Below are 22,253 nucleotides of genomic sequence, written 5' to 3' on the forward strand. Positions count from 1 at the left end.
AAATCATTTCATTAGGGTAAAAAGGAAAAAATTCCAATACTCCCTCCATCTCAATTTATGTGATATAGTTTGATTAAGTACGGAATTAAAAAAAAATCAATACTTTTGAAACTTGTGATCTAGAATAATCCATAGATATTTGTGTGGCTGTAAATCATTTCATTAGGGTAAAAAGAAAAATTTTCAAATTAAATTATTTTTAAATATAGAAAGATATTATTTTTTTGAGACATACTATTGGAACAGAGGGATTATTAAATTGTCGGTGGGTGCATTAAAAATAAGAGTAAAGAAAGACTTCTTAAACAAATCGGTCAACTTAAAAAAAAAGGTATGTTTTCCGTATATTACGCTCTTTATATACTGTCATGGTAAAGTGATCTCATCGCTACAAGCTGAAAAACAAACTATATTCCTCTTTGAGAATAAACTCTAGCATTTACTAACCAAGAAAGAAAAAGACATGGCAGATGCAGTAGTGAATTTCCTAGCGAAAAACCTGTCACAGTTAATAAATGAAAATGTGAAACTAATTGGAAGTGCAAAGGGAGAGCTAGAAAATCTGCTGAAAGCAGTTCAACACCTAAAAGCCTTTTTAGATGATGCAGCAAAATCCCACAGTGACAGCAAACAGTGGAAAGTGTTAGTTGAGGATATTCAAAAAACGGTGCATAGAGCTGAGGATGCAATTGACAAGTTTGTGGTTCAGGCAAAACTTCACCAAGACAAAGGTGCATTTTAGAAGTTGTTTCATTTGAAACATTTGGCTACTGTTAGGAGTCTTGCAGCTGAGATTAAAGGCATCAATGGACAAATCAAGGAACTTCGTATTAGCAATCAAGCTCTTCAAGCCAGCCCTGTTCTTCAGCATCCTGAAAGAGGTGCCCACGAGGTAGCTCAGGTATATATGCCACTTGAAAAGTAGTACTAATCCATCTGTCTCAATTTACACGAGGGTTTTTGAGTGAGTGCAAAGTTTAAGAAGAAAAAAAAAGGCTTTTGAATGTTGAGGTCTAAACAAGTCAAGCAAATTTTTGTGCTAGAAATCATTTCAATGAAGGGTAGATTGGGAATTTTAGAGTTACTCCCTCCATCTAATTTTTGTGACACCTTTCGAATTTCGAGTTTCAAACAAATCTTTCTTTGATATAATTTTTTCATGTTTTTTTTAAATATTTTGAATTGTTAATTATTGTGACCTATAGTTATTTTTACTTAGTTTTTAAATATGTAAATTTTATTTCGAAAAATTTAAGACTTTCATGCCTGAATCCAAGGTCAAATTAAATTGTTTGCCCCTTAAAATTTGAATTGTGCAACATAAATTGGGACAGAGCGAGTAAATTATTGTTAAATATAGAAAGATGTTATTTTTTTAACTGGATAAAAAGAAAAGGGTGTCATATAAATTGGGACGAAGAGAGTATATATTATGCAAAAATAAAAAAATACTTCCCTGGTCCCAAATTATGTGACACTATCTTCCCTTGTTGGTCAAAGGAACGATAATTTTCTATATTTAGTACTTCTCCGTTTCAATTTATGTGACTGTGTTCGAATTATTTTCTTATTTCAATTTTTTCATATGCCTTTTAGATATTTTTAATTATTGTAGCTTATAATAATTTTTATAGTTTCCAAATGTATAAATCTTAGTTTGGAAAACTAAAAGATTCTATGTACAATGTACCGTCACAATTAAGAAAGTTCAGATCTCGAAAAGTGAAAAGAGTCACATAAATTGGAAGACAGGGGGTAACAATTAATGTTAAAATGTTATTTTGCCTTTAGTGAGACGATTTATAACTTATTTTAGATCACAAATTTTAAAAGTCTTTTTTTCTTTCTTAAATTATATGCACAGTCAAACACGTATAATTGGGTCGGGACGGAGAGAATATGGAAATATAAATTTATACTAGGCTGTGTTATTGTGTAATTTTTTTAATCTAAACGCGGGTCAAACATATCATTCGCTTAATCACGATGGTCGAGCACTAGCTTAGATGTATGTGTCTTAAATTTTTTAGCATCGTTTGTTAAAAAAGTCGAGGTCATAACGAATCGAATCCTAATCTTCGTACATTAACAATCAACTAAAACACCATGTTACAGCTCCTTTTGGTATCTCAATTTTTTTTTTTTTTAAATGGTAAAAATCACAACTCGTCAAATATGTTAATTGATTTTTGAAAAATAGACATTCACCCCCATATGTTAATTGATTTTTTAAAATGCCTAATCTACCATTACATTATGAACCCTATCATTTTTGTTCACTTCTTTAAAATCATGATATTCTTATTCTCTAAAATCTATGTGACAAAATTTATCTATACAAAAAAAAAAAAAATACTATCTTTTAGATGAAAAAAGAAAGTAAGAAATACTAATTTAGTATATAAGTAAATGAAGTCCTATAGTGAAATAAAATGAACAAAATAAGACAATTTAATTCTATTAATAATAATGTAAACTCTATAATCTAATATTTATTTATACAAATGAAAACAACAGAGAGTCATAACCTTATAAACATATTTCAATGTAGATGAAACAAAAATAATCAATAAAAATGAAGATATATTTTATAATAAATTCGTAAAGATTATCTATTTATATTGTAAATGAATTTTAAATTTATATTGTAAATGAATTTTAAATTATAATTATGTCAATCAAAATTCGTTCATCTATAAAGACAAAAGAGAATAAGAGTGAAGTAAATATGAATATAGTTTTATTTGAAGAAGGAAGACACAATTAGATTCATCATCATCCAATTAAATATGAATACGATTACTACAAAAAAGAACTAACTTAATTATATATGTTAATCAAGTTATTCTACAACTAAGTAAATTAAATTAAAATTAAGTGAATAATCAAAAGGAATATTGAAATAAATATAAGAAATTCTTATATACTAAGGCCCCGTTTGTTCATAAATACCAAAAAAAAAATCACTTTTTTTTTTAAATTTGGAGTTGGAGTTGGAGTTGTGTTTCGCCATAATTGTTGAAATTGTAATTTTTGGTGAAATGTAGTTGTAAAAAAGTGAAACAAGTGAAAATTTTTTGAAAAATAAGTTTTTTGTGTTTTTGGTATTCCGGAATACAACTTTAAGTTGTATTCGGAATTTTCATGGCCAAACGCTGATTCCGGAAAAAAGTGAAAAAAAAATCGGAATAAAGTGAATAATTTTTATGGCCAAACGGGGGCTAAATATCATACAATTTTATGTAAATATTTTTACCAGCATTTGATATGTCTTAAAATAATTTGTGCTCATTCTTTTTGAGTTTTGGAAGATGCGTACTTGATATTATGTACACATACAATTATAAAGGCACGAAGCCTTAAAGAGAAATGTTGATCAAGATATTTACCTATTAAAATTATAAAAGTATTTACACTTGACAAAATTGTTACTCCTATTTAAGTATCTTTCCAATATTTAAAACATTAAAATCAATTAAATACTTTTTTAAAACCTTTTCTTATTTGACAATATAGGAGGTCCTAATGTTTAGGACTTTAAGATCAATTAAGACGTATAGTATATAAATCGTTCCAGGTATCTGAATAATGCAACATTTAAGCAGTTCCTGAAACATTACTTTTGAACTTGTATATAATACATTTCAATATTATATTTGAATTGCTTTTGCTACTTGAAGAATTTTGTTTTTCCTCTTCATTAACTTTTTGTGTAGTATTTGAAAACTACACGCAATTATTTTCGTAAGTTATTTCCAAAGGATATGCTCTTCTTATATAAAAGGGGGCTAAATTTATTACTTTGAAATATATGTTGTGTATCCATAACAGAGCCATATTATGGAGGTACTTGCTGTAATATACTGTAATAGTATTAGTAGTAGTAGAGAAAAAGGCTCAAATATGTCATCGAACTATCAGAAATGATATATTCATGTCACTCTTTAATAGTTGGGCATAAAAATGTGACCGCCTTGACACATTTGGTCCATTCATGCCACTAATAACTAATGGAGCTCTACTACGACTACATTTTGCCACGTGGCATTATCTAAAGCCTTCATTACTTACCGGCCTCCACCCCTCACCCCTTTTAATGAGTGTCATATGTGAGTCATTTCGTTAAGGTAGTGTCATATTTGAGCGGCATATTTGAGCTTTTCCCGAATCCCTTGCAGCAAGGACACCCCAAATGGAAAAAACCTTGCAGCAAAATAGAACATAATTAAGTTGGCAGACTGCGAATAAGATATGACAAAATATTTACTAAAGGACTTAGATTTTTGTTATTTTCCTATGTCACTCTGTTTTCTGATGATCTTCCGTTTTATTATCTTAAAAAGGGTCCTTCTTTGGAAGATGCTGAAGTAGTGGGGTTTGATGAGGAAGCAAACATCGTGATCAAGCGACTTGTTGAAGGATCAGAGGATCTAGATACTATCCCAGTGGTGGGTATGCCCGGACTTGGAAAAACTACACTGGCAAGAAAAATCTACAATGATTCTCGACTTTCATATGAATTTTTCAGCGTCATTTGGGTTTTCGTGGGGCAAACTTATAATATAAAGGACATTTTCCTTAATATTCTCAAATTCTTCACGAAACGCATCGAAGAACATCAAGGTGAGGATGTGGACAAATTAGCCAATAAGATAAGTGGTTTTATGAATAAAGGAGGTAGATGCCTTATTGTTTTAGACGATGTGTGGGCAGAGGATGTCATTGATGCTGTAAAGAGAGTTTTCCCAGAAAACAAGAAAGGCCACCGTATCATGATGACAACTCGTGAAGGAAATGTGGCTAAATATGCCAATGAAGATCCTCACGACCTGAAATTTTTGACTAAAGGAGAAAGTTTTGAGTTGCTGGTAAAGAGGGTTTTCGGCAAGGAAAGTTGTCCTGTTGATTTAGTAGGACCTGGAACAAGTATTGCCGGAAAATGTAGTGGAGTACCACTTGCTGTAGTGGTGATTGCCGGAGCATTAAGAGGTCGCCCCAACAGAAATGATTGGCAAAGAGTTGAGAGAAATGTGGTGGAGCATCTGATAAATAAGGATGATCCTAAGAGCTGCTTGAAATTTGTGGGGATGAGTTACGATCGTTTGCCCCAAGAAATGCAGACATGTTTCTTGTATTCTAGTGTCTTCCCTCGAGGCTTCGATATCCCTTCTTGGAAATTGATTCGTTTGTGGATAGCGGAGGGGCTAATAAAGCCCCAGCACACGTACACTCTTGAGGAGATAGCTGAGTTTTATTTGAATGATCTTGTCAATAGGAATTTAGTGATATTGGTGCAAAAGAAGTCTGATGGTCAAATAAAAACATGTCGTCTTCACGACATGATGCATGAGTTCTGCAGAACAGAGGCTAGTAACAAATGGCTTTTCCAGGAAATACGTCTAACGTCTGATAAAGCTATTCCGTCCATTCAGGATCAAGATACTTATCGTCGATTGTGCATTCAACCCTTTATTTTGAATGAGTTTCTCCTTGATAGACCTCTTGCAGAACATGTTAGATCTTTCTATTGTTTTTCTTCAGAACAAAAACAAATCGAGCTGTCTGCTAGTGACATCAAACTCGTCCACAAATCGTTTCCACTTATGAGGGTCTTGGACGTTGAATCCCTCAAATTTAGTTTCTCCAGGGATTTTAGCAAGCTATTTCATTTGAGGTATGTTGCCATATCAGGTGACTTCAAGTCCCTTCCTCCGTCCTTTGGTAAATTTTGGAACTTACAAACTCTTGTATTCAATACGAGTACCTCAGAGTCTACCCTTGATGTAAAAGCCGACATATGGAACTTGTTACAATTAAGGCATTTCCACACTAATATACCTGCAAAATTGCCACCCCCCGCTACCACGACAGGTAAAACTTCTTGTCTACAAACTCTTTCTATGGTTGCACCAGAAAGTTGCAAGAAAGATGTGCTAGCAAAGGCTTGTCATCTCAAAAAATTGAGCATCCGAGGGCAAATGGCAGCTTTTCTTGATGCTGAGAAGGGTGGAATCAACAATCTTGAAGAGCTAAAGTGCCTGGAACATTTGAAACTGTTGAATGATGTTCATTACATGAATAAAGCAGTTCACCTTCCTGCAGCATTCTCCAGCCTTGTACGTACAGTGAAGAAGTTAACTTTGGCAAACACAAGGTTTTCTTGGAGCGATGCGAATAGATTGGCACAGTTGGAATCCCTGGAGGTGCTAAAGTTGAAAGAAAATGCAATCATGGGTGTGTCTTGGGAGCCGGAGAAAGGAGGTTTTAGCGCGCTGCAGGTCTTGTGGATTGAAAGGTCAGAATTAGAATATTGGGAGGCATCGAATCTTCACTATCCAATACTTCGGCACCTTGTTCTTATCTCCTGTGATAAACTGAAGGCTCTGCCACCCGGGTTGGCTGATATACCTAACTTTCAAGAGATGAAACTGGACAACACAAGCAAAACCGCAGTCAAATCTGCAAAAGAAATAGAAAGCAAGAAACCGAAATTCAAGCTCACGATATTCCCTCCTGAAACTGATTCCAAGCGCACACAGTGAAGTTGAAAGGTCAGTCGAATTCATTTGCATTGAAATGATTAAATTTATATTATAGTCTTCACTAATTGTCCTGCTGGCATACATTATTCATGACTGCATCTGTCTCATATAGCAATCTATGAAATTCCATAACTAACCAATTCTTTCCTTGCATTGTTAATTGCAGTCTGCTCTTACGCGTACGATGGCTCGACCATGATTTGGAATAGAAAAATACTATCTGTTTATTTCTACCATAATTGACGTTTGTTGTGCTATACTATATGGATTCTTGTGGATGATTTATTATAGTTTCTTTGAAACCTATTTACTACAGTTTTCCTCTCTTTGTTACCGTTATTCATTTACTAATTTTCCTCCTTTCTGCAGGACAGAATTTGCACATTGAGTTTGCTGGAAGTCAGGGGTAATCAACAAATTGCTGGAGTATTGTGATTTTGAAATAAGGCTAGGTCTATTGCATTTCAAGTTCCCTAAATGTGGAATGTTTTTGTTTTCTCGGTTGTGAGGCTGTTTGCATCTTTCCTATTATGTTATGGTTGTATTTGCTTTGTTTCATTCTTGTAAAGTGTTGCTTTCATCTATCATTGTTTTTGTTAAAAGACACGTTGCTCCCAACAAGCATGCTGTTGTAAGTCTTATTAACTTGGTATCTTAGCTTTCAGATGAGTTCTAGTCAATTATTTTTTAAATGGAAGGTTTCAAGTTCATATTATGAATCCATACTGTTCAGACAATACTGCATTATAACTTCCCATTTTCTAGTAAATATCCGTATAACCAGCAATCTAAAATGCTCCTTTTGAAAGTGGGAAACAGAAACAAGAATGAAAATGCACTAGTTCAATGTAAGATAACTGATTTGAACGAGAGATGAATCTTCACCAGCATCATCGCGTACTCATGAGTACTACTGATAGGAAAATCAATAAGTTTTCTCAGGGAAAGTTATCTTCCTTAAATGTATAGCACTGGGCTACAACTAAATTGGGATGCATCTCTTTCACTTGAGCAGGTAAATTTTAGATTTTTATTATACCAGAGCAAGTAAATATCATTGTATTTAGTGATTTAGAGAAAGTAATTAATATCGTTGGTTGGCTTACATTTGTGGCTAAAACCAGTTAAGAGCAATTTGCACGATTGCCTTATTAGGGGATGACCTTTAATTTTTGTCCGATTGCCTTATTAGGGGATGACCTTTAATTTTTGTCCTTCGCCTAAAAATTCATGGGTTCTAGACAGTGGTGGAGCCAGAATTTTCACTTAAGGGGTTCAAAAATATGAAGAAGTAAACACACAAAGAAGCCAAGGGGGTTCAACATCTACTGTATATACATAAAAAAATAATTTTAATCTTATATATACACTATAATTTTTCGCCGAGGGGATCGGATGAACCCCTAGAGCCTACCTAGCTCCGCCACTGGTTCCGGGTTCGAACCCTCGCTCAGTCAAAAATTAAAAAAAAAAAAAAAAACGCAAAGCAGAGTATGAATTTCGCAAGGCAGAATTTGCCTGCAAAACTCAACCAAAAGTTAAGTGTACACCTGAGTAAACCACCCAACCACCCACACCAAAAACAGATGGTTTTCAAACTTCCATTATAATAATAACTGGTAACCTTAGATTGTAATCAAGTCCAATAAGAACCTCATCTACACCGGACAATGATCATAAAACAGAATGGTCATGACACTTGGGCCAACTAAATGGTCTAAGACAAAGATACTAATTAGTCAGTCTAGCAGCCAATTTACACATAAAGACTTGAGTTACTGTCAGAAGCATTTCAGATTGACACATCCTAAGGTTAGTAAAAGTTGACTCCCAAATCTCAAACAGATGCATTTCACTTTCTGCCTTCCCTTCTTGTTTCCTGGTGTGAGGGCATAATCCCAGACTACCAAAGAGGATTTGACGACAGATTTCTGGAAATATCTCTAACTTGACACCATGACATTATCAATCGAATGAAGTGCTTGATTCGCATAAAAACGAACATCGACGTCAGGGTCCTCAGCTAGCTCCACTAAACTAGGGCGAATCGTTTTCTCCCCTACCTGGCAATTAAAAGAGGCTTAAAACTGCAGCACAAAGGTATAGGGAAGATATGCAAGTTAAAACTGTCTTCAACGAACAAACAACGTAGGTAAGCTCAATCTTTATTTCAACTAAACCAAGTACACATAATCCAAAACAAAAGGTAGATTGGAGTTCTCACTGATTGGTCAACGATGGGGATAAGGGACTGCAACACCTTTGCAACATTAAATTTGATGTTGGGCACTCTGCGGAAGAAATGGAATTGGACCATTAGTTCTACGAACTGATGCATATAATGACTTCAACAAAAATGGAAGAGCAAAAACACCTGTCCTTTGAGGCCGTAATAACCACTGGCAGCAACTTAGAACAGAGAAAAGGACCAAAATCATCCATTATGTTTGAGTTTGAATCAAAATCATACATATTCTTTCACATGGAGCACTAATAGTACATTATGTTTGCATAAGTGGTGCACTTTTAGTCAAACTCCCAAATAAATTTAACGGAAAAGAACAAAAATGCCCCTGAACTTTTAGAAAAGGTATAAAAATACCTTTTATTCATCTATTTTGCTAAAACTACCCCTCAATTCAACTTTTTGGCTCATTTATTCCCATTGACTAACGGACAACGATAATTTTTTTTTTAAATAAAAATAAATTGTACATGACATTTTATTACTGAAAAATTGATTTATTCTTTTAAAAAGAAATCTGAAACCTTGGAATTTTTTTAAATTTGAAAAAAAAAATTTTAACGAGTAAAACCTTAACTAACGGACAACACTAATTTTTTTTCTTTTCAAAATGTGAAAAATTGGATTTTTATAAAAATCTGAAAAAATTATTTTTTTTATGGAAAAACTGTGTAAAAAAAAAAAAAACAGAAAACTATCTTTTTTTAAATCTAGAAGAAAATTATGGAGTATTAGTTTTGCACATTTTACTTAAAAAAACAATCAGTTTTTCAGATTTAAAAATTGAATTTTCTAAAAAAAAATGGGGTTTCCACCCGTTAAAAAAATGTTTTCCAAACTTAAAAAAATTCCACATGTTTTAATGAAAATCCAATTCTGTTTTTTTTTTATATATATATATAAAAGGCTTACTACATTTGTTTTTTAAAGAAACGGATGTTGAAAAATTATTTTTCCTTATTCTACAAATAACGATTTTTCAGATTTCTTTTTAAAAGAATAAATTAATTTTTCAGTAATAAAATGTCATGTGCAATTTATTTTTTTATTTTTTAAAATAGTGTTGTCCGTTAGTCAAGGGGAATAAATGAGCCAAAAAGTTGAATTGAGGGGTAGTTTTAGCAAAATAGATGAATAAAGGGTATTTTTATACCTTTTCTAAAAGTTCAGGGGTATTTTTGTTCTTTTCTGTTAAATTTATTTGGGAGTTTGACTAAAAGTGCACCACTTATGCAAACATAATGTACTATTAGTGCTCTATGTGAAAGAATATGTATGATTTTGATCCAAACCCAAACATAATGGATGATTTTGGTCCTTTTCTCACTTAGAACATGTTATCTCAGAACCCATCACAGGTGCAAGTAAAGAAATTGCTCTAAGTATTGTCATCCGGTACAAATAATGTGAACTATTAATCACATCCAAGACCTGCGAAGAGATGACATGTTTAAACAAGGGAGAAACAGAAAACAAGCTTGATATCAGACATGGTCAAACCAAGAGTATGAATAATGCAAAATACTAATCATATCCAGAAACTGCAAACAAATGGCCATGTATTAACCAATGAGAAACAGAAAACAAGCTGATATCAAACATGGTCAAATCGAGTCTCTGAAACTAAGGTTGGCCATGATGAATTATTACTTCTGTCTCAAGAATCCACAAAATCCAGGATTAACCCTTAAACCTGACAATTTTAATTTTAATTTTTCTCCTGCCTTTTACTTTTGGGAGGAATTGGAATGATTATCAAATGAGAAATCATCCCTTGGGGGATACTCCAAGAATGACTGTCAATACAGAAACCAACTCAACCCTCCCTACCATTCTGGCTAATATTCATATATCAACAGCAAAACAATTTCTCCCGAGACTTTTATTTGGAAATTTGCAAGATAACCAGCACTTCAGCTTTGAAATCATCAGACAAACCTGAGGAACTATATGCTGCATTGCCCACTCTGGACCAAATTCTTCTGTCTCAAGAATCCACAAAATCTAGTATTAACCCTTAAACCTGACAAATTTAATTTTTCTTTTTCTTCTGCCTTTTACTTTTGGGAGGAATTGGAATGATTATCAAATGAGAAATCAACCCTTGGGGGATACTCCAAGAATGATTGTCAAAACAGAAACCAACTCAACCCTCCCTACCATTCTGCCTAATATTCATATATCAACAGCAAAACAATTTCTCCCGAGACTTTTATTTGGAAATTTGCAAGATAACCAGCACTTCAGCTTTGAAATCATCAGACAAACCTGAGGAACTATATGCTGCATTGCCCACTCTGGACCAAATTCTTCTGCAAGGCGCTTTAAGTTATTAGCTGCAGCGTCTCTGATTGAACAAACCTGAACCACATAAGCAAACCAATAAGGAAGAACCGAATGCTCAATATAAGCAATTCTCTTTGACGTGTATCAACAATGGCAGAGAAGATAATAAGTCAGTAATACAGAAATTACAGTTGGTTTCAATTCAAAAGAAGAAATATGCCTACTCTCTTCCACTGACAATGACAGAGAGTGAAAGAGATGCACTCACGTAACAAGAGCAAAGTTTTTATGCTTCTCATTTTCTAGGTTACATAGCCAACATTTGTGTTACTAAACGAAAAAAGAAAAAAAGAAAAAAAAAGGTTCCATATCTACTCACTAGCTTAACCACATACCAACCTTGTCCTGTAACCAATGCATGCAAAGGGTGCCAAGCTTATCATCAAAAAATCCTACACCCAACTGACTGGCCAACAGAGGTATGTATTCTATTATAGCCAGACGAACTCGCCAATGCCTATCCTCTGCCAGCTCAACAATAGCTGGCAACAGAGATTGGGATAATAAATCAATTCCAATCACCTGTAAAATTGGAGCAACTAGATTTAGTCCTGAAGAAAGCTGCAAGATAATTGCAATGAACCAATAGATAGAATGACTAAACATAAAAAGAGTCATGATTAATGAATATACCCTTCATTAAGAAAAACATAAAGAGAACCATGACATGTCATGCAAGTAAAAGTAGAATGGTAAGTCAAAAAGAAAAATTAAAAATTGATATAAAAACATCTGAACAAGACAAATAATTAGGAAACAAATATGGGGAGGAGCACTTGCTATTCATTCAAGTTTCCCAAGCACGCATCAGTTTGTACCAGTATGGTCTCTTTTTTTTTTTTTTTAAATTGGTAACTGTTGTACCAGTATGGTCTTTCGCAACCCGTCTCGGTAATAAAGATAAGAATGCATCTTAATATCTATATCCTAGAAATGTGGGATCATAAAAAATAAAAAAAAATAAAAAAAAAGGAATAAGAAGGTAAAGGGGCATCACACTATCCTAGGTTGACTTGACTGACTTTATTGAACTTCAATTTCCTTCTTTATCTGGGAGATTATCAGTCATAAAGAACACTAATAACAAACGGAAAGCATGAATCAGAAGGAGCTAGCAAGAACAAGGCTTGAACATATAACCAACCTGATTGACTTGATCAAGTTTGCTAATGATGTTGAGGCGCACATCGGGAAATTCATCCTTTAGAAGGGAAAGAAAAATTGGAAGAAGATGTTCAATGGTTGCTTCCTGCATGAAATGTTGAGAATGATTTTTTTATAATTTCATCGGCAAAGATCAAAAGGAGAGGCAGACAAACTGGGAAAGAACCAAACACAAAAATCTCTTTTGACGGCACATGTTATATTATGCTAAGGCAGAACAAGTTACCAACTCGAAAGCCAAAAAGTATAAAAGGCACATTGCCTACACTAATAGTTTATTTGCCAAGCTCTTTAAATCTGCTAATTTTGATAAGTGACATTTGTCAAATGGAGTTATAGTCTTATAGAAAAAGCACTTGGGAGATTACCGTGTTTGTGTTCAGTGACATCATTTAAAAGGGGCTTTTGTTAGAATTAGAGAAGCAGTGTACGCTGGGACAAAATGCTTTGAGTGTCGAGAACATGTAACTTTAAATTAATATTATCTCAATATAAGTGAATTAAAATATGTATCATACGGGACGTTAATTAACTTGTCAACTTCGTTTAATTCAATAATAAGAAATATAAATCACAAAATAGAGAGACTTGAAAGAGAGAGAGAGAGACTTTGGTCGTAGATGTGGTATTAAATCATTGATAATAGTGTGGTAAATATAAATTTTTAGCAAGTATTTTAGTCCTTTTAGTAATGAAAATATTAAAAACAGCTTCTGCTTCTAAGGAGAAGCTAATTTTTTCAGCTTCTTCCCGATAGCAGAAAAGCAGCTTCTGCTACTATTCGAAAGAGCTTTTTCCCAGAAACTCGATTAGACACCATAAATCTCCAAGATAAGCATCTCAAAAGAATCACTCTTTAGTTTCTCAAGAGTCTGGCCAAACAGGCTATAAGAAAAAATAAAAGATGAATGCATAAATTGCATCATATCAATAATGAGCAGAACCTACTTAGATCTCATCAAGTCATACTGGTCTATTTTTTCCTCCAAAATGTAGATTTTTCTAAAAGGTCCAAATGTAGTTATTTTAGCAAGAGCAGTAGAAAGCTTCTAAAAGTTAACTTAAATGCAAATGCTGTCACCTAAAGCAGTAACATATTGCAGATAATGAAAAAGTCTCCGGTGCAATAAATCCAACAAGTATCACGGTAAATTCTACGAGTTGAAAATGCTGCATATATTACCATATGTAGCATACATAAATACATGATTAATATTTTCTCATCTGGAATCTACAACATGAATCGAGAAAAAGTTCCATCACCTTTCCCAAGACAGGAGCCATCCCCATTATAACCGAAGCCAAAGCAGATCTAACATGCTGCGAAGAGTCTGATGACAATTCCTATAACATTTAAAAACTCAATTACATTAGGAACAGTTGGAAAGAAAGCTGTAACTAAAAGCTCTTGAACAGGTAAACAAGGATGTATTTACCTTCACACAGGGAAGAATGTGCTGTATAGCAAGCTCAGGATTAAGAATCCGACTGAATTTGGTGACTTTCCCTGCAGCTGCTATACGCACCTCAGCTTCATTATCCCGCAGCAAACGCACATAAGCAGGAACCAAGTCCGTCCTTAAGCCATGATCCCCAACAATCAGATATCACACAGCAAAAAACTTCTCCAGATGGTAAGCAAGCTAACAGTCATTGGCAGAGAAACACACGCATGGACACTTAGCAACAGAGAATCCTTTACTAATTTGACATCAACCACGTGAATTTCAAAAAAAAAAAAAAAAACTGAAAAATTTGACATCAACCACGCCACCTATCATGATTGTTGAGAAAATGGTAATGAGTCGAACCTCAAAAGAAAGCTCATGAGTCATGAGGTGAGAGTTGCCCAAGACCATAAACGACACATCAGATCATTCCCTCAGCCAATGTGGTACCCTTAATACGCCTAGGACTGGACATCTGGAGCGTGGACAATATAACATGGGACACAATACTGGGTAAAGCAAGAATTCGTATAGGTCTTAGAATATGACTTAGTTTACACATAACGCACCTATGAGATGGAGATAATTTTAATGAGCTAATTTTACATGTACAACAGATATGTGAGAGTAAACAAGTATTTGGTAAACCCAACCACATAAAATATGTTTAAGAGAGATCTTGGTGCATGTTGATACATTATGATTTTGCTTACAAAAATCATCAAGAATCACATAAAGCTAAAAATTAAAAGACAATAACATATCATTAGAAGTTTTGGCTTGTATGCCGATAATATCATTACAAATGAAAGAAAAACAGCACAATAAAATTAAACAGATGCCATAAGAGTAGATTTCACAAAGTAAGATATATCATTACAAATGAAAGAAAAGCAGAAAGATATATCATTACAAATGAAAGAAAAGCAGCACAATAAAAATTAGACAAATGCCATAAGAGTAGATTTCACAAAGTAAGATATATGAGTTGAGTACCTGGTGGGCTCAGGTCCTACAGCTTCACAGAGCTCATACAACTGGTTTGCGACCACATATCGTACACGCCAAGACTTATCCTGGCCATTTTGAGAAACAAACTCATGGTTAAGTTGAAAAAGAAACCCATTTAAAAGAAACTAGGTACATAATTCTCCCCTTTGAGAAGCAAAGCACAAACAATCTATCAGGAAAAAGATAACATACTATAAGGCATGACCGTATGAGCAGACACAACAACTAAGGTTTAAAGGATAACAGAAGATCAGCCAAATACAATAGAAATCATCATATATATATTGTATGCAAACACACACACACATATATATTGAGGTGCTAAAAGCAATCAATTGGAAGTCCGACAAATAAATATAAGCAGAAAGTTTTGTGTAAACAAGCTGTGATTCGATATAAGCCAGGACAAAAGTACAAGGGTAAACCAGGTTCCCTGATCAATAATAATGAAGTAATAAACTTAAATAAGAAGTCCTAACTGAACCTAGTTATTCTGCTAGAGATCACTGATCAGATTTTCATTGTGGTGTACCTACAATTTTGGGTGACCGGACAATATTAGTTTCTGGAAAGTGGAAATTAAATTGACCATTTGAACAACCTTTTCCAGCCAAGTAAGAGATGTTTACATTTACTAATCCGAATAGGAGATAAAGAAAGCTTACAGTGCAGCTTTCGGATGTTCCCATTGTGGATTGTTCTTAAATATTGTATCTACTAGCGACACATTTAGCGTACTTTCATACTATTCCACCTTTTCTTATTCTCTTATTGTTATATTTCATCCGCATGTTATACTCCCAAAATGATGCTTGCTCTGTCCTGCTCTTCCTCAATTTCAGTCCTGCCTACCTGCCACAAGAATCCAGCACTAATACTAAGTCCCATTAATTCCCCAACTAATCCATCCACTAGTTATGGTACAAATTGTTCCTATTTTCACTATCGACCATTGGCAAGTGAATCTCAGTTTTCCAACATCACATTTTTACAAGCTTCATTATGTCATGCTTTCTGTATTGTATAAAACTAGTAAAAGCATTTGGACTTATAAAAAGACACTAGCAAAAGCATATAATGAGTATGACTAAACCAACAATCAATCATATCACTCTATCAATATAAGAAACTAATTTTGAAACAACTTCACTCTAGTTTTGGCAAATATTTAGAATTAATTCCGGAGGTAACTTTTTGAACTTCCTAAGGGTCATTCCAACCATTAAGATCTTGCATAAGGACCGCATCGTATCGGGAGTCTTCAGCCACTGATTCGTCTTTCTTTTACATTCCACTACTTTGCTAGATTTGTGTAAACTATAGTATAGATTTCTCAAACAGCAAGCAATGACCCTTATCATAACTTAGACAGTCGAGCTCAAAAACTCCCTATTTCCTGCAGCTTCTCTGAGAAAGTGGTTATGATTTAACCTCAAAGTGTAATATCTTAAATTACAAGATCACAACGATATGGACATTCTAAAATCCATCAGAACTATACTATTAGGTAGCAAACCACAAAATAGACTTAAAGAGATGATGAGAAATACAGATAAGGAAAAAAAAAGCAATAAAATAAGTTGCTAACATCACTCCAACAGCTCTTCAAACAATTAAAAAAGTAACCGACTATATGCAGGAGTTGATCCTAAAACTACAAATGAATGCACGAATCTGAACAGATGAAGGATTTAAAGAATCTGTGAGTGCCCAAGTAGCATGATTTCAAACATAATCTAACCTGAGAGAAGTTGACAATGACAGGAAGAATATGTGCAACACAATCCTGGGGCTCCAGCAACTTGCCTAGTGCAGCACAGCCCTCAACTGCTAGTAAGCGTACAGAATCTTGATCTGAAATCAAGACACAGTAGAGTAACCACAAACACTCAAATCGGTTCTACAACACATCCTATAGACAATTAATTGGAAGAGCTGAAGGGCCATTTACTGCTACAAGTAGCGGGCTGCCAGAAGAAGTTGATCCTTACATGTCATGAACTGTGAATGACTAGACTAAATAGTTACAATCATAAGGGGCAACTTTAAGTTAAAATATTACCATCCTGTGTAAGATCCTCAAATATTGTCATGATGTCAGTCTTGAGGTAAGCTGGTTCGATAGTAGCAGCAAACTTCCCCAAGTTGGTCGCAGCTGACCTTCTCACCATAGGCATGTCATCTTGACACAACTGGCTATATATGGACAGGAGCTCTGTCTTTAACATCTCAGGGGCACTTGGGTAAGCAATGTGAAACAGTCCACAAGCAGAAACTCTAGCCGTGAACCACTCACCACGGGCCAGCCTCTAATGATTGTGGGGACAAAAAGAAGATATAGAAACAAAATGAAAAAGACCAAATCAAATACTGTATTTTGTGATTGGCCATGACAAAATATGTCAGGATACAAATGAAGTTTTGACGCTCAATACTCTGAGTTTACATGTTACTATAAATTTCCAAATTGCAAGACACTAAAATACTTGCAACTAAATGCTCTTTGGAAGTTTATCTCATGAATAATAGCATTCCTTACAACAAGTGATGGGAGTTAAAATAAACAACAAAAGTGTGGGGCAAACCTTCACAAGAGGGACAAACCAATCAAGCAAATCACTCTCCCTCATCTGGGATCCAATTCTACACAATGACTCCACAGCTTTGTCCCTCACAGAGGTCTCCTCTACAGTGCAAAGGGTTTCCAGAGGTGGGATTAACACATGAGCGTGCTCCACTCCTCCAACATCAGGAATAAAAACACCCAACTCTTCTGCCATGGTAAGTAGCACCTCATCGTCGTCGTCATTGTTTTCGCTCAAAAATGGGATCAACTCCCTCCTGGTTCTTTCCTCACCGAGTGCTCGTGCAATAGTAGATAACCTCCTAAAAGAATTCAACCGCAATTGAATGTCGTCATTCTTCAGCTCATCTATTAGCACAGCTATTGGGTACAATGGCTCATCAATCATTGCCATGTGTATTGTGCTTTCCTTACAGCTGCAATTGCAAAGATAGATGATTAAGAACTACAAAAAGCAAATTGAATCAACAGAAAAGGAGAGAAATTTGACCAGCTTTTTCATTACGACCATACGCTGTCTTGACTACTGAGAATTCATAACTCAATCTAAGCAAGAACCCTTCTTCATCCCCCAGCTGGAACGAAAAGATAAACACAATGCAAAAAAGGAAAGAAAGCTGGTCCACACACCACCATAATTACTAAAAGGGAAAAGGGTCAAATTTGACCCAGTACTATCCGAAATTGAGCAACTCTACCCTCGGTCATACTTTAATCTAATCTAACCCCTACCATTAGGAAAAAGTCTCATTTTTTCCCTCGACCCCTAACAGAGATCCAACCTAAAGAACAACAGTGGATATTTATAAATCATTGTCAAAAGCTATGTTACTCGGACTCTTCACTTTCGGTGCCGCACCCGTGTCGACACGACACGGGTGTTACTCGGACTCTTCACTTACGGTGCCGCACCCGTGTCGACACGACACGGGTGTGGGTGTGGGTGTAGGTGTGGGATCCGTACCCGATCTGGTCAACTGATTTTGGATACTTTGACCAAAATCGACGTAGAAATTATGGACAGATGCAATGATTTCTTTAATCAAAACTAAAGCTAAGGTGAAATTGAATAAAATGGAATACCTTGTATATAAAAATTTCTATGTCACTCTGTTTCCTATTATCTCCTTCGGGGATTCTCCTCATGATCAATATGTTTTCCTCAAGTTTTCCACATAATATTCCATAATTTAGATTTTATAACTCTATTTTTAGATATTTGGATTTTTTTAGCCGAATCCCCGCACCTGTATCCATAACTGGATCCGTATCCCCGAATCTTAAAATTTAGATCATGAAGGATCCGACATCTAGATCCGCACCCGTATCGGACACCCGCACCCGAGTCCGAGCAACTTAGGTCAAAAGTAATAGGGTATATTTAGACCTTTTCCCTCGAGATATTTCGAAACATGGAGTTCACTCTTTTTGAGCTCCGTTAATAGCCGGGCAAATATGATATATTTGCTTACGGCTAGGGTATGAGAGGACCCGAAGCATAAACGGAGGTTAAATTGAGCAATTTCGGATAGTACAAATTTACGATGTGTTTGGAACGAAGGAAAATGTTTTCTTGGAAAACAAGCGGTTTCTTTCTTATTTTCTAGTGTCTTGTAAGCCAGCCAAAAAAAAAAAAAAACTATCCCAAAAATATTTATATGTAACATAGCAAATCACTATTTTCTAGTGTCACTTGTGAAACTTGTTTTCCCTACTTCCATTATGGAAGTCATTTTCCTCATTCTTTAAGAAAAAATGTTTCCCAAAATACTTCGACTAACCAAACATGAGAAAACTGTAAGAAAATGTTGTCCTCCGTACCAAACACATCCTTAAACCTTTTACTGCTAAAAAAGGGCAACAATATCAAAACTTCAAGATCTTTTGGTTAAAAGTAAAACAAAAGAAGAAACTAAAATCAGAGATTCAAAACAAAACAAATACCCTAATGCTAAACAAATCAACTACGTGATCATTATATTGCAAGAAAAATTACTAAGTCATGTTACATTCTTTAAGTTTTTTTTAAACCGACGTAAAAAGATTGATTAACTTGAGGTAAAAGAGAGGATTACCGGAAATGTGTGTCGCCGGTTACCAGAGATTCTACGGCCTTGATCTTCCTCCAATTCAAGATAGAGGAATATTTTTTTCTATTGAAATGAACCTAGTGTAAATTACTGTTATTTCTCAATGAAATAAAAGGAGAAAATGACCAAAAAAAAAAAAAATATGGTCTCTTATGTTTGGGAGTGATTTAAAAGAGTCTAGTATGGAGTGAATTTCTAAAACAGATTTGTCTATAAATATCACTTTTTATTTTTTTTAGAATTAGAATATCACCTAATTATTACTATTTTTTTCTTTTAGTTGGTATGTTATGTCACGTAAAATTTTATTTTGTTTATTAATAATGGATAATTTCAAAGACCCCTCACATTTAAGCTTATAATACTTACTTCCCCTATAATTTAAGATATTACGCTCACCTCCCTTATTTTTAATTTTTTGTATTCAAACTTTTTTAAATGGTAATCTTGCAACAATATTCCAAAAATATCCTTTTGTGGCGCTCATATATTTGTTAATAGTACTCCTGCATGACTGGTAATCCGAGCAACATTTCATTCACGTTTTTAATACTATGTTTGAATTTTTTTATCTTGGATTTGAATTCATCACAAGACAAATAAACCTATGAAAAAAAGTAAAATTATATAACTATTACTTTTTTCATCTAATATGAGATAATACATTTTTATTTTGAATTTTTTTTGACTTAATCATGATCAAAAAATAAATCATGTTCAAATATAAAAATTAGATTTTATGCACATATGCACCAAACTATATTTTATTTCTCTAGTAGTAAACTGTATTTTTATAATAAACTAATTAACAGTTTTTTCTACTTATATTGCACATCTAAACTCAAATATGTTTAAGTTGTATAACAATTAGCGAGTTCTGTAATTTACAAGAAAATAAATGATGCATCTAATGAAAAGTTGAGCCGGATCACTCTAGGTCGGATATTGTAATTCTAGAGTAATAATATTTTAAATAAATATTCAATATAAAACCAAAAAAGGGCAACTTTGAAATATTGGATAAGTTTTATCATTAAAAGAAGTTTGGTTACAAAAAGTTGAAAATAAGATAGGTGAGTGTAATATCAGAAACCACAAGGGAAGTTAATGTTATAAGGCTTAACTTGATGGTAGCTCACAATTATTCCTATTTTATTTTATTTTAAAAAAAAAATCTTATGTGACATGACATGCCAACTAGGAGAGAATGAGAGTTTTTGTATCTAGTATATTTTGAGGAAATATTGATAGTTGGGTGATATTCTAGTCCTGAAAGAAACAAAAGTGATATTTGTAGACAATTCTCTATACATGGGTGACCTTTTAGGAAATCTACTCTAAAGTATGTTATAAACAGTTTTAGTCCTTTAAGTTTGTCAAAATTTACCACTTTTTGTCTCTATCAAATATTTAACAAACTTTATATGTTAGATTTGACGGAAGCTTAGAAAAAAAAAATCTAATAAAAAATATTAGCAAAGTCTCATCAAATCTTATAAATGTTATGTACACAAAAAATAGATAAAAAGTAGCAGAAATTACATCGAAAAAACAGCATAAAACTCTAAAAAGAGGCTAGAAATTGCAAGGCTGCAAATATTGTACCTCTAAATATGAATTTCTGCTAAGCTCTTTTTTGTTTTTTACAGTTCCCGTCAAAAAAAACTAACAAACATTGTTAAATATGTGATGAGAGACTAAAAGTGTTAACTTTTGATAAACTTAAAGAATCACTACTGGTGAGAGCATATTTTAGAGACTGTCTTCAACCATACTCCCAAACATAAGGGATTATTTTTATCATTTTCTCAAAATGGAATTGTTTGGACTGAGCACTTCGATTTAAGCCCATGAATACGACTTTGGACTTGAAAGGCCTGTTTGAAATGATTAAATTTCACAAGGGTAAACTACACATGTATACATGTTAGGGAGAAATATTTACGAAACGTAACGATAGTTTTCCTTATTTACAAAACATAATGATATATTACGAAACATGACGGATTTTCATATATTTTTCGTTTTCTTATTTTTTTTCCAGAAAATATATATATTTTTTATTAAAAAATATATTTTTTAAAAAAATATTTTTATTTTAAAAAAATAATTTTTATATATATTTTTTAAAATATTTTTTTTTGCTCAAAGGCTTAAAAAATTACCTCAAATTTATGTGTATGAAAGTTGTATGAAAAATGTATGAAATGTGTATGTGTGAGCGAAATTTTTAATATAATTTTCATATACAAAATTTTGAGCGAAAACTTTAAGCCTTGAATATTGTATGAAAATTGTTACAATGTTGTTGTAGTTGTATTAATTTTCCAGAAACCTAATATGAACTTTATATACAAAAAATGTGAATGAAATTCTAAGTCTTGAGGGAGATATACAAATTTCATACCATTCTCATGCATAAAATTTTGAGCGTAATGTTTAAGCCTTGATCAAGATATACACATTTGATACGTTCTTCATACATAAAATTTGAGCGAACTTTTTAAGCCTTGAGCAAGATATACACATTTCATACACAAAAATTTGAGCGATTATTTTAAGTTTTGAATGTTGTATCAAAGTTGTATACAATGTTGTTGTAGTTGTATTAATTTTACAGAAATCTAACATGAACTTTATACACGAAAATGTGATCGAAATTTTAAGACATGAGCAAGATACAAATTTCGTATTGTTTTCATACACACAATTTTGAGCGGATTTTTTAAGTCTTGAACGAGATATACACATTTCATACATTTTTCATACCGTTTTCATACACTAAATTTTGAGTAAACTTTTTAAGTTTTGAGTGAGATATAC

General features: G+C 33.6%; 1 protein-coding gene and 1 pseudogene across 2 annotated transcripts; one reads left to right on the top strand and one right to left on the bottom strand.

The window, feature by feature from the left end:
* Positions 1–364: 364 nt before the first annotated feature.
* LOC132614648 (putative late blight resistance protein homolog R1A-3) lies at positions 365–7,211 on the top strand (annotated as a pseudogene).
* Positions 7,212–8,127: 916 nt separating this feature from the next.
* On the bottom strand, positions 8,128–19,584 carry LOC132613660 (serine/threonine-protein phosphatase 2A 65 kDa regulatory subunit A beta isoform-like). 2 transcript variants are annotated; one of them, XM_060327784.1, is made up of 14 exons: positions 19,416–19,584; positions 17,342–17,756; positions 16,819–17,065; positions 16,498–16,610; positions 14,742–14,821; positions 13,734–13,875; positions 13,561–13,641; positions 12,278–12,382; positions 11,473–11,655; positions 11,056–11,148; positions 10,113–10,218; positions 8,917–8,950; positions 8,767–8,833; positions 8,128–8,605 (listed from the first exon to the last, which is right to left on the bottom strand). In XM_060327784.1, the coding sequence occupies exons 2-14, from the start codon at positions 17,732–17,734 to the stop codon at positions 8,486–8,488; spliced, it is 1,764 nt and encodes a 587-aa protein (XP_060183767.1). In that variant the 5' UTR covers positions 17,735–17,756; positions 19,416–19,584; the 3' UTR covers positions 8,128–8,485. The 2 variants fall into 2 exon arrangements, with proteins under 2 accessions (XP_060183767.1, XP_060183768.1); XM_060327785.1 differs by lacking the exon at positions 19,416–19,584 and adding an exon at positions 17,831–17,981.
* Positions 19,585–22,253: the final 2,669 nt, after the last annotated feature.

Source organism: Lycium barbarum, chromosome 10, assembly GCF_019175385.1.
Source record: "Lycium barbarum isolate Lr01 chromosome 10, ASM1917538v2, whole genome shotgun sequence".
Taxonomy (NCBI): domain Eukaryota; kingdom Viridiplantae; phylum Streptophyta; class Magnoliopsida; order Solanales; family Solanaceae; genus Lycium; species Lycium barbarum.

Excerpts from the sequence above, each read along its gene's own strand:
- LOC132613660 (XM_060327784.1), bottom strand. The coding sequence starts at position 17,734 with ATGGCAATGATTGATGAGCCATTGTACCCAATAGCTGTGCTAATAGAT. Across the intron at positions 16,611-16,818 it reads TGAGGATCTTACACAGGATG|ATCAAGATTCTGTACGCTTA; the intron begins GTAATATTTTAA and ends TCTTGATTTCAG. Across the intron at positions 8,834-8,916 it reads ATTACGGCCTCAAAGGACAG|AGTGCCCAACATCAAATTTA; the intron begins GTGTTTTTGCTC and ends TTTCTTCCGCAG.